The following is a 13297-nucleotide window of genomic DNA, read 5'->3' as shown; positions in this document are numbered from 1 at the left end:
GAGAGAAAAAGTTCTCGCCTCTTGCACAGCTGCTGGTGTTGGGATGCCCCCCTCCTGCTGGCCAGCTGGCCTTTGGGTTGCTGCTGCGCATGTGTGCTCCCCAGAGAGAGAGACTTGCAGTTTGGGCACTCAGTCTCTAAAAGGTTCGCCATCAACGCACTATGACATTCAGGTTGTTCAGTTTTGGGGTTTGAAGGTATTAAAAAAAGTGCAGCTGTAAACCACTAGGTTACACAAGCTTCAAAGGAAATGCTTGTTCTGTGCAGAATAAAGTTGTGTTGTTTCAGTCTCCACCCCCGTGTACTCTTTTGGCCTTGAACATTGGCAAGGACTCACATTTGGGCTGGGAAATCAGACCCGTCCCATTTCCTGGGCTTTATCTCTTCTTCCACACGGACTGTTTGCAGAGAGGCAGTCAGAGCTGAAGAGTGAACAGCTGAGACTTTTCAGCTCAGCTTTGCAGGCAGCCTCTCTCTTCAATATGATGGGGGAAAGCTGGCAACATGGAAAAACCATCTTCCTTCTCCTTCTCCTGTCTGTCCTTCTCAGGACCACTGAAGCTGCTCCTGAGCCCAAACTGTAAGTTTATTTCTTCAGGCTACTTCCCTTTCTGTCTTCTTTGGCTGGGAAAGATTTAGGCTTTAAACTCCACTCTGTTTTATTTTTAAAGTAAGCATCTCTCAGTCCGGGATATTTTCAAAGGGAAACTTAAGGAGGAGCGATGCCCCAGGGATATTTGGTGGTGGGAGGGGAGGCAGGACGTTATTTAAAAAAATCTGTAAGATTTATGGAGATTCTCAGTCATCCAGGTCATGGTTGTCCCAAAGGTGTTTTTTCAAGAGGCAACTGAACTTTCTGGTTTTTCTTTGAAGACATTTTGCTTCTCATCTAAGAAGCTTCTTCTGCTCAGAGCTGAAGAAGCGTCTTGGATGAGAAGCGAAACGTCTTCAAAGAAATTAATATAAGAACCAGTGTTATTAGCTAGGCTGAGAGTCATTGGAAGGCACCAACTCTTGCCATACCAACTCCAGGGGGTTCTCCCCAGATTGCAACCCGTTTTGGAGAGAAACCCCTGAAGTTGGTGTGGCAAAAGTTGGTACCTTCCAATGACTCTTTGACTCTTCCTGACTAATTTTGTCTGACAGACTGATGAAGTTGCTTGGATGAGCTACGAAACGCTTCCGATTAACAAAGATTGGTCCAGTTGCCATGACTGAACCTTTTGACACATATCTATCTCTACCAACACAGGCCCAAATCTCAGGAAATCCTCTTGTATTTGCTTGGTGTATTTCCTAATCAGAGCCCCTACCCCTCTTTCCAAGGGAATATGTGGCGGTGGTACCCAGCATCATCTACCTGGAGACCCCTGAGAACTTCTGCATCCAGATAAACAATCTGAAGGAAACAGTCAACTTGACTCTTTTGTTGGAATCCGATATCCAGGATTTGATCCTGAATGAAATGACGATAAAAGAGATAGATGCATTTCAATGTGTCCCTTTCCAGGTAAGTCTGTCTGTCTGTCTGTCTCTCTTCCCCTTAGGCTGTTTCGTTCAACATAATGCAAACACGAAGCAATAGAACATTATGATAACAATACCTCTCAAAACATTTGATTTTGTCTCTTCATCCTGTAGGTTCCCAGGGAGAGCAACATTTCTCCCCCATCGGAAGTCATTCTCAATTTGGATGTAAATTTCCCAAGCGACAGTTTCTCGATCCGCAAAAGAGTGCAAATTGAGAAGCCAAAGCATCTGCTTTTCATCCAGACAGACAAACCAATCTACAGAGCGGGTCAACAAGGTAAAAGACGACTCCAGCTTCCCAAATTCTGGCTTTTCTAACCTTTTCAAAACTTTATCATTACAATTTTTACAGCCTGGTAATAAAATATTTGGAAACCAACTCACAAGTTCGGAGAACAAATCTATACTCAAGCTACACACATGCGCCACTATGGTAGAAAATGTTGGAAAATGACTGTGGGCATTTTCAGTTTAGTTCACACCCACCCCATCTCCTCCATGTCAGACCCTGTGCCCAATCAGAGCAAGCACCTTCACCCTGCTCAGTTACCCACAACATGGGGATAACAAATGGAAATGATGAATATCTAATAATTTGATTTTGAAGGGCACCGTATCATTTTAAACTTAAAGCCTACACGCTGTATCTGGCCCAAGGGGTGCTTAGATCTGGATCCTGGACTGCCCTGGAAACAGTGAAGGACTGGCCCACAGGCGGCCCTCCCAAGCTCCATTTCTGCTGGCAAAGGGTTGCCGGAGGCTGCCACAGCTGAAAACGGAGCTCGGGAGCACATTTTTGCTGGCAGAGTGCTTGGGCCACCACAGGCAGGGCACTGATATGAGTGAGGTCGAGCTGGCCACGCCCACCCTGGCCCTTCAAGGTCAAACACAACCCTGATGCTCAATTTAATCGAGTTTGGCACCCCTGATTTAAAACATTAATAATAAAAACAATAACAATAACCTTTAACATCATGAAACGTACTTTGGGAATGATTCATATTGCTTTGAGTGGCTTTGGAAGGTCCTCTGCCTTTTGATGTGTAACAAGAGAAATGGAAATAAGGTTCATTCTTATACATTGTTCACATGTCCCCAATTTTGCCTGTGGCATCTTCCAACTTGGCCAGTCAACTGTTTTTCAGCTTTGCTGATGTTTAATAAGTAAACATCGAAGGACGTTTTGCTAGGTGAATTGAGCAGTGGAAGAATTTGTTGGCATGCTCTGATCTTGGTGTGTGCATTTAGGCACCGTTCAAAGTTACAACAGCAGTGAAAAAAAGTGACATGTCTTTTTTCAGTTACAATCTTTGTATCCTCCCCATAATCCTATGATCAAAATTTAGATGTTTGATAACTGACTCATATCTATGACGGTTGCAGTGTCCCAAAGTGATGTGATCACTTTTTGGGATTTTCTGACGAGCGAAGTCAATAGGGAAGAGTCAGTTTCTCTTAATAAGGTTGCTAACTTATCAACTACAGTGGTTCACTTAACATCAGAGGAAAGAAAGGTTGTAAAATGGGGCAAATGGACTTCAGTAAGGCTTTTGATAAGGTAGACCATAACCTACTACTAGATAAAGTAGAAGAATGTGGGTTAGACAGCATCACCACCAGATGGATTCGTAAGTGGCTGACCAACCGCACTCAACGTGTAGTTCTCAATGGAACTGCATCTACATGGAGGGAAGTATGCAGTGGAGTACCCCAAGGCTCTGTTTTAGGCCCAGTACTCTTCAACATCTTCATCAATGATTTGGATGAGGGAATAAATGGGGAACTCATCAAATTTGCAGATGATACCAAGCTGGCAGGAATAGCCAACACTCCAGAAGATAGGCTTAAGATACAGAAGGATCTTGACAAACTTGAACATTGGGCACTATCTAATAAAATGAAATTCAATGGTGAAAAGAGTAAGGTTCTACATTTAGACAACAAAAATGGAATGCACAGGTACAGTATAGGCGATACCTTGCTCAGTAGTAGTAACTGTGAAAGGGATCTTGGAGTCCTAGTGGACAACCATTTAAATATGAGTCAGCAGTGTGCAGCAGCTGCCAAAAAAGCCAACACAGTTCTAGGCTACATAAATAGAGGGATAGAATCAAGATCACGTGAAGTGTTAATACCACTTTATAATGCCTTGGTAAGGCCACACTTGGAATACTGCATTCAGTTCTGGTCGCCACGATGTAAAAAAGATGTGGAGACTCTAGAAAGAGTGCAGAGAAGAGCAACAAAGATGATTAGGGGACTGGAGACTAAAACATATGAAGAACGGTTGCAGGAACTGGGTATGTTTAGCTTAAGAGAAAGAAGGACTAGGGGAGACATGATAGCAGTGTTCCAATATCTCAGGGGTTGCCACAAAGAAGAGGGAGTCAAGCTATTCTCCAAGGCACCTGAGGGTAGAACAAGAAGCAATGGGTGGAAACTAATCAAGGAGAGAAGCAACTTAGAACTGAGGAGAAATTTCCTGACAGTTAGAACAATTAATCAGTGGAACAGCTTGCCTCCAGAAGTTGTGAATGCCCCAACACTGGAAGTCTTTAAGAAGATGTTGGATAGCTATTTGTCTGAAACGGTATAGGGTTTCCTGCCTAGGCAGGAGGTTGGACTAGAAGACCTCCAAGGTCCCTTCCAACTCTACTACTATTGTATTGTAAATGTCACTTAACAAATGTCTCAATGAAAAACGTAAATTTTGGGCTCATTTGTGGTTGTAAGTTGAGGACTACCTGTATGTAACCTGGGGATGACCCATAATCGGGAGTGGAATTCAGATGGTTCGGACTGGTTCGGGCGAAATGGATGCTAATTGTACATCTGGTTTGCTGAACCAGTAGTTGCAAGGATTGGCTGGCCCCTCCCACCCCTCCCCTCCCAGGAGTCTCCATGTGGCCTGTTCTGGATGCGAGGTAAGTGCAGGGCCTGCGTGGAGGCTCTGGGAGGGTGAAAAATGGGCCTCCTGATAGTTCCGTAAGTCTGGAAAAGGGCCCATTTCCAGCCTCTGGAGGGCCTCCAGAGACCAGGGAAGGCCGTTTTTGCCCTCCCAGAGGTGCAAGAAAAGCCCCCGGAGCCTGGGGAGACTGAAAATGCCCCATTTCTACCGTGGTGCAGGAGGCAGAGTAGGCCATGCCCCAATGGCTACGCCCACCCAGCAACCGGGCAGAGGACCAGTTGCTAAAATGTTTCAATCCCAACCGTGCCCGTAATCAGTTTCCAACACCATCTACCGAGTGGAATAGAGCCAGGACAGGCATAACCACTCCACCTCTACAGGGTCAGGAATCCTCATTGTTCTTCTCTGGTTGGCTGGACTCTGCCAACCAGAGAAGTTTTCCATCATGGAAAACAGACAAACCAGAGTGTCTCCAGAGGAGGGCAACCAAAGGGAAGGAGGATAAAAAGATCTATGATAAATAGAGACAGTGGCTATGCTCTTCCCCTTGGAGAAGAGAAGACTATGTGGAGGTCTGACTGCAGTTTTCATGTATCTCTTACCTGATCAATTTTGGGGGTCTTTCTAGGAGACATGAAACAATGATCTAAATGTCAGAAAGGTACATTATGAATGTGCATCAGGAAAAAAAATGTATTAAGGGAGCTGGATGGGATTGACTACCCAGGAGGAAGGATTGACGGAAGGATTTAAACAAAAGCTGGATGGCCACCTACCAGGAATGCTGCAACAGTGTATTACTGCCCTGGACAGGGGTCAGATTAGTGTTTTTCAACTGTAGCACCTTGAAGATGTTTAGACTTCAGTTCCCAGAATTCAACAGCCAGCACGGAATCTTCTGGAAAGACCCCATGCCTGGCCGAGGAATTCTAGGAGCAGAAGTCTTCAAATACTCAGGTATGAGAAAACACTGGACTGCAGTCAATGATCTCCAAGATCTCTTCTGTATCTTAATATTTCTTTATTCAGTAGCTACTTTCCCCACATATTCTTTCTCTTTCCTTTGCAGTTCAGTTTCGCATCGTCTCTATGGATAAAGATTTACGCCCCCTGAAGAAGAAGGTAAATTTTGGGGGGTAGTAAGACAGGCAGAGATGATGGCATCTCCGTGAGAAAACATTCAATTCATGCTCTCCCTGGGGTCAATTCCCCTCCAGGGGAATTCTATGGATTCCTCCCTCCTCACACATAACATTGAACCCAGAGTATGTGTGGAGCAGTGGTGGGTTTCAATTTATTTTACTACTGGTTCGCTTGTGCACGCACGCCCTCGTGCAACGCTTTTGCACATGCACAGAAGCGTTCGGGCAGGTGAGCAAAGCCTCCTGCCACCGCCACCACTATCGGTTCGCCTGATCCAGGGCAAACTGGCTGAAACCCACCTTTGGTGTGGAGATACCCCAGGGTGAAAACTAGTGAAGACTCATGGAGTAATTGAAGGCTTTGGATTAGTGCTGAGCTTAAATCTACCCTTAGTCATGAAAACTGGCTGGGTGACCTTGTGGCTAGGCATTGTCAACCAACCAACCTCACAGGGTGGTTGTTATGGGCGTGTGTAGTGGGAATTCTAAGAGCAGTCCCTTGAGGTAAGACAAGATACAAATAAATACATATCAAAACCATAATGCATCATAAAAGAAACTCCGATGCCCCTTTTTCTACCTACTTTTCTTCTCTATCCTCCTTTTCATTCATTAGTGTCTCTGATTTTCCTGTGCTTTATTTTTTGTTTCCACAGTTTCCAGTTGTGTACATCCAGGTATGTGCTGAAAGGCCATAACAGCGCCAGCTCCATGGCTGATTGGACCTCATTGATCTTTGGATGGGAGGCCACCAGGAAATCTGAGGGCTGCAGGCTCTTGGGAAATCAAAACGACCAACCATTTCCAGATGGTTGCCCAGAAAATGATACAAGCAAATATCTTGGTGGCGAGGGAGAGAGATTTTTAAAGTAGCTAATATCGAGTCCCATTTCACTTAGTTAAGAAAGGGGCTAATTCACACAGTCCCACAAAGTAGCAAAATTAATGCTGTTGGGAAATGAGGAATAGTTTGTCTTTGAGAGGTTTGTTCCCATCTTCTTTACTAGGAATTGGGCTGAATGAGAGCCCTCTCCTTGCATTTGACACAGAAACAGTAGCATCGATCAAGGAAATCAACTAAAGACATGAGTCAACTTCCTGGATAAAGTAGTTCATAGGTTTAGTGCTACCATTTCTGGGATGCAATTCCTCAAGGTGTCCACTAGATGGCAGCAGAATGGTGAGCTACTCGGTGAACACATCCCTTCCATCTAGTGGTGCTCTGGAGTAATGCACTGCTAATCTGGCAACCAGCCGAGAGGCTTTTTTTTGTTGCTTTCTTTCTTAAATTAGTTGCTCTAAAGTTGTTAAAGTGTTCAAGGAACTATGTCCCAGCCTCCCTCAGCTTGTACAATCTGAGCTTGAACATCCCTTTTTTCTAATGGTAGCTCCTTCTTGCTAATAGCAATAGCACTTAGACTTATATAGCGCTTCACGGTGCTTTACCGCCCTCTCTAAGCGGTTTACAAAGTCAGCATCTTGCTCTCAATGATCTGGGTCCTCATTTTACCAACTCCAGAAGGATGAAAGGCTGAGTCAACCTTGAGCCTAATGAGATTCGAACTGCCAAATCTCAGGCAGCTGGCAGTCAGCAGAAGTAGCCTGCAGTACTGCACTCTAACCACTGCGCCACCATGGCTCTAAGACCTACAGCCACCATCTCCAATTTGGGACCTTCAGAAAATTAGGGAGTACAACTCCCCGAATTTCCAGCCAGCACAGCAATTGTCCTTGCTGGGTTCCAATATTGAGAGTTTAATCCCAATACATATATGGCCTTCTGAAAGGCTGCCATATCCAAATACACTGCTCATAGCGCTCAGAGATTGTAGGACTACATTTTCTGGATTATGAACCACTGATTCTAGAACAATTCTGGGTTATGGACAAACTTTGGAACTTGTTATATTCTTTCCAGGATCCCCAAAACAACCGGGTGTTCCAGTGGAGAGATGTGGAGTTACCGTTGGGCATAATCCAGCTTTCCTATTCTCTGTCTTCCGATCCCCTCTTGGGCACCTACAAAGTGGTGGTAGAGGAAGACTCCACGAAAGTTGCAGAATACAGCTTTGATGTGGACGAATATGGTAAGAAGGAGAGATCCAGTTTGCCCTTCTTTTCTTGCTTCCCCCTCCCTCTCCCTTTCCTCCCTCCTTCATTCCTTCCCCCCTTCCTTCCTTCTTTCCTCTTCCATCCCTCTATCCTTCCTTGCTTCCTTCTGTTGGAAGAAATGTCCTTTTGGGTTCAGTTCCAATGGGGAAAAGGACACTAGAAACATGGAGGCTGCTTGGAAAGATGGTTTAATAGTGGACAGGATCGCATGGCATGAGCTCCTGAGCAGAATCACATGGCTTGAATTCCTGAGCAGAAAAGGGCAGAGATGCTGAGAGTCCCTGGGCTTTAAAACTTAGTTCCAAATGGCTAAGGTCCAGGACAAATCCACCCACAGATTCAATGGTGTCTGTGTGGGCAATGGAGGCTTACCTGGGCCATATCCTTGGTTAGGTTTGCTTGGAGTCCCATCTGGGATGCCATATTTCCTTCCTCCCCCCTCCCTGACAGTCCAGATTATTCTGCCTTGTTGAATTAAGATTTATTTGTCCCAATAAAGTTGTAGCAGCTTAATCTGCATACTGAAGTTTGAAAATGTAAGTATGTCTTCATGTTGAGCTGGTAGATTAAAAAAAATCATTACTCATAGAACATTTATATTTAGGATTATTTTTAAGGATGGAAACAGCAGGATGGAAATGGAAGTAAAGCACGTAGGAGGGAGGGAGGGGAAGAAAGAAAGGAGGGAGGGAAGGAAGGAAAGAAGGAGAGAATGAATTGATGGATAAATAAACAAACAAACAAACAAACAAGCAAATATTTGGCAATGAGGGATTTAGCAGAGATTTAGAGACTCTACAATTCTATTTATTCAGTTTAATTCTAAGAATCACATTCTCCAACAAATTTAACATTTATCTGGTTACTCAGCTAAATTAACCCATTTTCTGAGATCAGAGATTATGATTTACCAGCTAATCACATACAGATCAAAGATGAATACGGAGTCTCTGGGCCAGGAATTTAAGGTAGTGGGTGGGACAATGGGATTGACATTTCACTCAACTCCCCCTCCCCGAATTCAACTAATACAATGGGTTGAACCTCTACAAAACATAAGTCAGCAAAACAAGGACAAATTGTCTAAGATTGGAGCCAAACATTTTAGAAGGTTGTCCAAACGCAATTGTTAAATTGATTCTGGCATAATGTTTACTGCTTTATTAATTCAAGATTTAATTTGTCTTACTTAGATTTACAACTTACTTTTCCTTTCAGTCTTCAATTGTCTGGCCAATTTCTCCCATTTCCTTAGCCCTCAAGGGAGGTCGTAGGAGAGAACTGGGCAGTTTGTGCTCCCACAAGGTTCATCTCATGATTTTCTTTCCTTCCCTTTCCTCTTTCTAGTTCTGCCCAAATTTGAGCTTTTGGTGAAGGCCCCGAAGCTCATCACGGTTATGACTAAGGAAATAACAATCAGAGTGTGTGGCAGGTACGTGATGCTCATCTACTCTCTTTTTCCAATTGTGAGCAGAAGGTGCAAAATTTGTCAGTGACAACAGGCCACTCCCAAATCCCTCCTATTTATTTCCTAGCCAGGGAGGGGCTGACTGGTGTCTAGGTCTGCTTTTCTCTGAAAGCCAGCACATTGCTTTCCTTTGCTCTCCCTCTCCTTTCCTCTCTACGCATACGCACATCTGGGATGGTCCCATCTGTTCCTCTCCCTCATTCAACTCAAGCACCAAAGACAGCTGCCTCTCCACCTGGGTGAGGACAGAAGGCCCCAGCTCTGCCTCTGGCTCTGCTGCAAAGGCTCGGAAGCTGGCCCAGGCCCTCCCTCACCCTCCTCTTCATCTGACTCTGCTGCTAGCTCTGCTGGTAGCCAATGGGCCAACAGCAGAAGAAAGGGAGGGTGGAAAATCTGCTCCTGTTCAGGTTTTTCTCGCTTCTTGCTGATTTCATGCCCATCTAGGTTTTTTTTGACAAAAATAGGGAAATGGTTTGATGATGATTTCTTCTGAGAATGTCATCTTCAGTATCCTGGCCTGGGATCTCCTGGTGGCCTCCTGTCCAAATACCCAACAGGCCTTATCCTGCTCAGGCTCAGAGATCAGCAAAGGTTGGCTTTGCATTGCCCCCTTGTGGAGCATAGATAGAAAGGCAGGGTAGTGGTGAAGGTGATGATGATGGTGGCAATAATTTACTTTCTTCTGAAGGAAACTGGAGCAGAGTAATAAAAACATATTTTATAAGAAATAACAAAGTAAAATAACCCATAGGTATAAATAAATAAAGATACCTGGAAGCTCTGAGGGTAATAAACCTAACTGATAAATATTGAGGAAGCTGGTGAGAGAAGATATATATTAAGCAGAGTCCTAGTCAGGTGGTTATGGTGAAAGGCCGGGTGAACAAGGGTTGTTTAAACAAAGACAGTATAAACAAGCAGAAAGAAAGAAAAAATCCCACCTGCAAGATTTGCTCTTTAATACTATCGGGAAATTGCCCAGAGTCATTCTGGACTGAGATGATGGATAAATGGCAAAAAATAACATAATTCAATATAATATAAAATCAATGATAACCTGACATAATTTTTAAAAAGATAACTGATTATGAAAGAAAGAAAAATAAGAAATACAATACATGACAAAACAGAAGGTTAAAGAAATCCAAAGCAAAGCCAGATTTAGATATATATGAGCCATATAAATAAAAATATTAATTTTTTAAAAAAATGAATGCAAGAAAAATGTATGTGTCCCAAGATAATGTTGCAGGATCCAATCTGGGTGGGTCACCGGGATGAGAGGTTCAATCTTCTGAGTTTTGGAGTCATGCTGGAGTCCATCCTCAGGGAATTACTCTCTCTCTGCAGAATGTGTGCAACGGGCTGTTCTATGTGTAGTGTTTATGTAGTGCCTAGTTCTGTGTGCCTTTTTGTTATTAATTGGGGTGCTAATGGCTGGCTGTTAGATTGTTGGTTGTTGTTTCTCTGCCTATTAAGACATTGGTTATTATTTCCCTGGTTGGTTGTTGTTTGGAAACAATAATGACTTAAAATCTGGCCATCAATTAACAACTACAAGCCACACATAACTGGGCACCATATAAATAGTACACATAGAAAAGCCCAGTGGCTACATTCTAGAGGCGAGAGATAGAGAGGTAGGGAGGTAGGGGAGAGAGAGAGGGAACTAGAAAGAGGGAGAGAGAGGGAGAGAGAAAGAGAGGGAGAGAGAGGGAGGGAGGGAGGGAGAGAAAGAAAAAAGGAAGAGGGAGGAAGAGAGAAAGAAAGTGAGAAAGAGAAAGATAAGAGAGAAAGAAAGAGATGGAGAGAGAAAGAGAGAAAGAGAGAGAAAGGGAGAGGGAGAGAGAAAAAGGAGGGAGAGAGGGAGAAATAGGGAGAGGGAGAAAGAGTGCAAGAGAGAGAAAGAGTAAGAGAGAGAAAGGGAGTGAGAGGGAGGGGGAGAGAGGGAGAGAGAGAGAGAAAGAGGGAGAGAGAGGGAGAAATAGGGAGAGGAAGAAAGAAAGAAAAAGAGAGGTAAAAGATGAAATAGGGAGAGAGAGAAAGAAAGAGAGAGAAAGGGGAGAGAGAGGGTGGAGGAGGGAGAGAGAGCAAAAGGTTTCCTGAGAATGATCTCCAGTCCAACACTGAAAGCTTGGAAGACTAAAGCTATGGTTCAGGTGATTACTCGAATTGGATCCTGTAAAAAACAACCGAAATGGCTTCCTTTGGATCTTGCAGTCCCCTTTGATCTTCTTTCTCTATGCATAACATCTCCCTCTCTGTGTCTTTCTCCACATTGGTGGGTTCTGACTCCAGGTACACCTATGGGAAACCTGTGCCTGGCCTGATAAATCTGAACCTCTGCCGGCATCCCAAAATTGTGCCATTACAGTGTAAGACTGATGAAAGTCTGTGTAAAGAATTTGAAGGCGAGGTAAGGGACATCGAGTTTCCACAGCTGGGATATCTTCGCTGTTGTTGTTTTTTAAAATGGGGATTATATTTTCTTGATTCACCCTGGCAAATAGTAGGGAGGGTCATATTCAGACAATTGATTGTTGAGACAATTGAAAATAGTTCAGACAATTGAAAATATTTGATGCTTGCTCTATAGAAACTGTATGGAAAAAATTAGCAAGAAGAGACATCATTCTTCCCCCATTTTCAAACATGTTTCTTTCAATTAAATTGCTCTGCATTGAAATAGAGTAGAGTAGAGTAGAGTAGAGTAGAGTAGAGTAGAGTAGAGTGGAGTGGAGTGGAGTGGAGTGGAGTGGAGTGGAGTGGAGTGGAGTAGAACGGAACGGAACACAGAACAGAACGGAACAGAACAGAATAACAGTTGGAAGGGACCTTGGGGGGGGGGGTCTTCTAGCCAAATCCCCTGCTCAGGCAGGAAACATACCAATTCGGACTAATGGTTATCCAACCTCTTCTTAAAAACTTCCAGTATTGGAACATTCACAACTTCTGGAATCAAGTTGTTGCACTGGTTAATTGTTCTTACTGTCAGGAAATTTCTCCTTAGTTCTAGGTTGCTTCTCTCCTTGATTTGTTTCCATCCATTGCTCATATGCTTAACTTGATTCCCTCTTCTTTGTGGCAACCCCTGAGATATTGGAACATGCTATCATATCACCCCCCTAGTCATTCTTTTTCATAAACTAAGCATTCCCAATTCCACCAACATATCCAGTGGTGGGATTCAATTTTTTTTACTACCAGTTCTGTGGATGTGGCTTGGTGGGCATGGCAGGGGAAGGATACTGTAAAATCTCCATTCCTACCCCACTCCAGGGGAAGGTTACTACAAAATCACCATTTCCCCCTGATCAGCTGGGACTTGAGAGGCAGAGAATAGATGGAGGTGGGGCCAGTCAGAGGTGGTATTTACCCGTTCTCCGAACTACTCAAAATTTCCGCTACCGGTTCTCTAGAACTGGTCAGAACCTGCTGAATACCACCTCTGAACATACCCAATTGCTGCATTTTCCCCGTTCATCTTAACCATTCCATGTTCTCTTTGACTATTTGCTTTGCAATCACCTTTTGTTCTATATACATACCACACAGTATCTTTCTCTCATCCTTATGGTTTATGCCAAGCATTTTCTAACCTGAGTTTATTCTCATCCACAACCTCTTCCACTTCAGTGTAACTCCATGCACTTCTGCAGCATTCTGTAATTCTCTTGTCATCTCTTTGTGCAGCGTTCTCATCTTCTTCCCTTGCCCCTGTGAGATTTAAACTTCTCAGTTGAATCACCAGGAGTCATGGAGTTCAATCTCCATGGACAATAAAAGAGCTTTATTCAACTTTTGCAAAAGTGATCCCCCTGTTCTCATGTGATTAGAGCACAGAAGAGCAAATGATACACATGAATACAAGATTTAAATACAGTTTCAAAGAAACCCCACCCACCCTTTTAACACCCCTTATTATCATTGGTCAGTTTACGTCAGATACGTTTTGGCTACATAACAGCTAGTTTCCTGGACAAGCAATCCCCCGATACTTACCATATCTCTATCATAACAATACTATCAATTTTAGCATGACAGGTGCCTTCCTGCCAATGTTACTCTGACCTGACCTGGAATTTCTACATGTATCTAATGTCTCCCAGTTGGTGTCTTAGATTATACAGAGGATAAA

At 43.7% G+C, this 13297-nt stretch overlaps 1 protein-coding gene across 1 annotated transcript in view; it reads left to right on the top strand.

Annotated features, from left to right (window-relative positions):
• Positions 1-393: 393 nt before the first annotated feature.
• The window catches only part of LOC309383750 (pregnancy zone protein-like), an 81343-nt gene continuing 68439 nt past the window's right edge, over positions 394-13297 (top strand). Inside the window, exons 1-8 of the mRNA XM_081936590.1 lie at positions 394-579; positions 1326-1509; positions 1641-1806; positions 5507-5559; positions 6236-6256; positions 7498-7666; positions 9039-9123; positions 11458-11575. Coding sequence (XP_081792716.1) covers positions 482-579; positions 1326-1509; positions 1641-1806; positions 5507-5559; positions 6236-6256; positions 7498-7666; positions 9039-9123; positions 11458-11575 — 894 coding nt within the window. The 5' untranslated portion in view covers positions 394-481. The remainder of the gene's footprint in view (positions 580-1325; positions 1510-1640; positions 1807-5506; positions 5560-6235; positions 6257-7497; positions 7667-9038; positions 9124-11457; positions 11576-13297) is intronic.

Source organism: Natrix helvetica, assembly GCF_964273705.1.
Source record: "Natrix helvetica genome assembly, chromosome: 1".
NCBI lineage: Eukaryota > Metazoa > Chordata > Lepidosauria > Squamata > Natricidae > Natrix > Natrix helvetica.
Note: the sequence above shows the minus strand (reverse complement) of the source record. Positions and strands in the feature narration are given on the sequence as shown.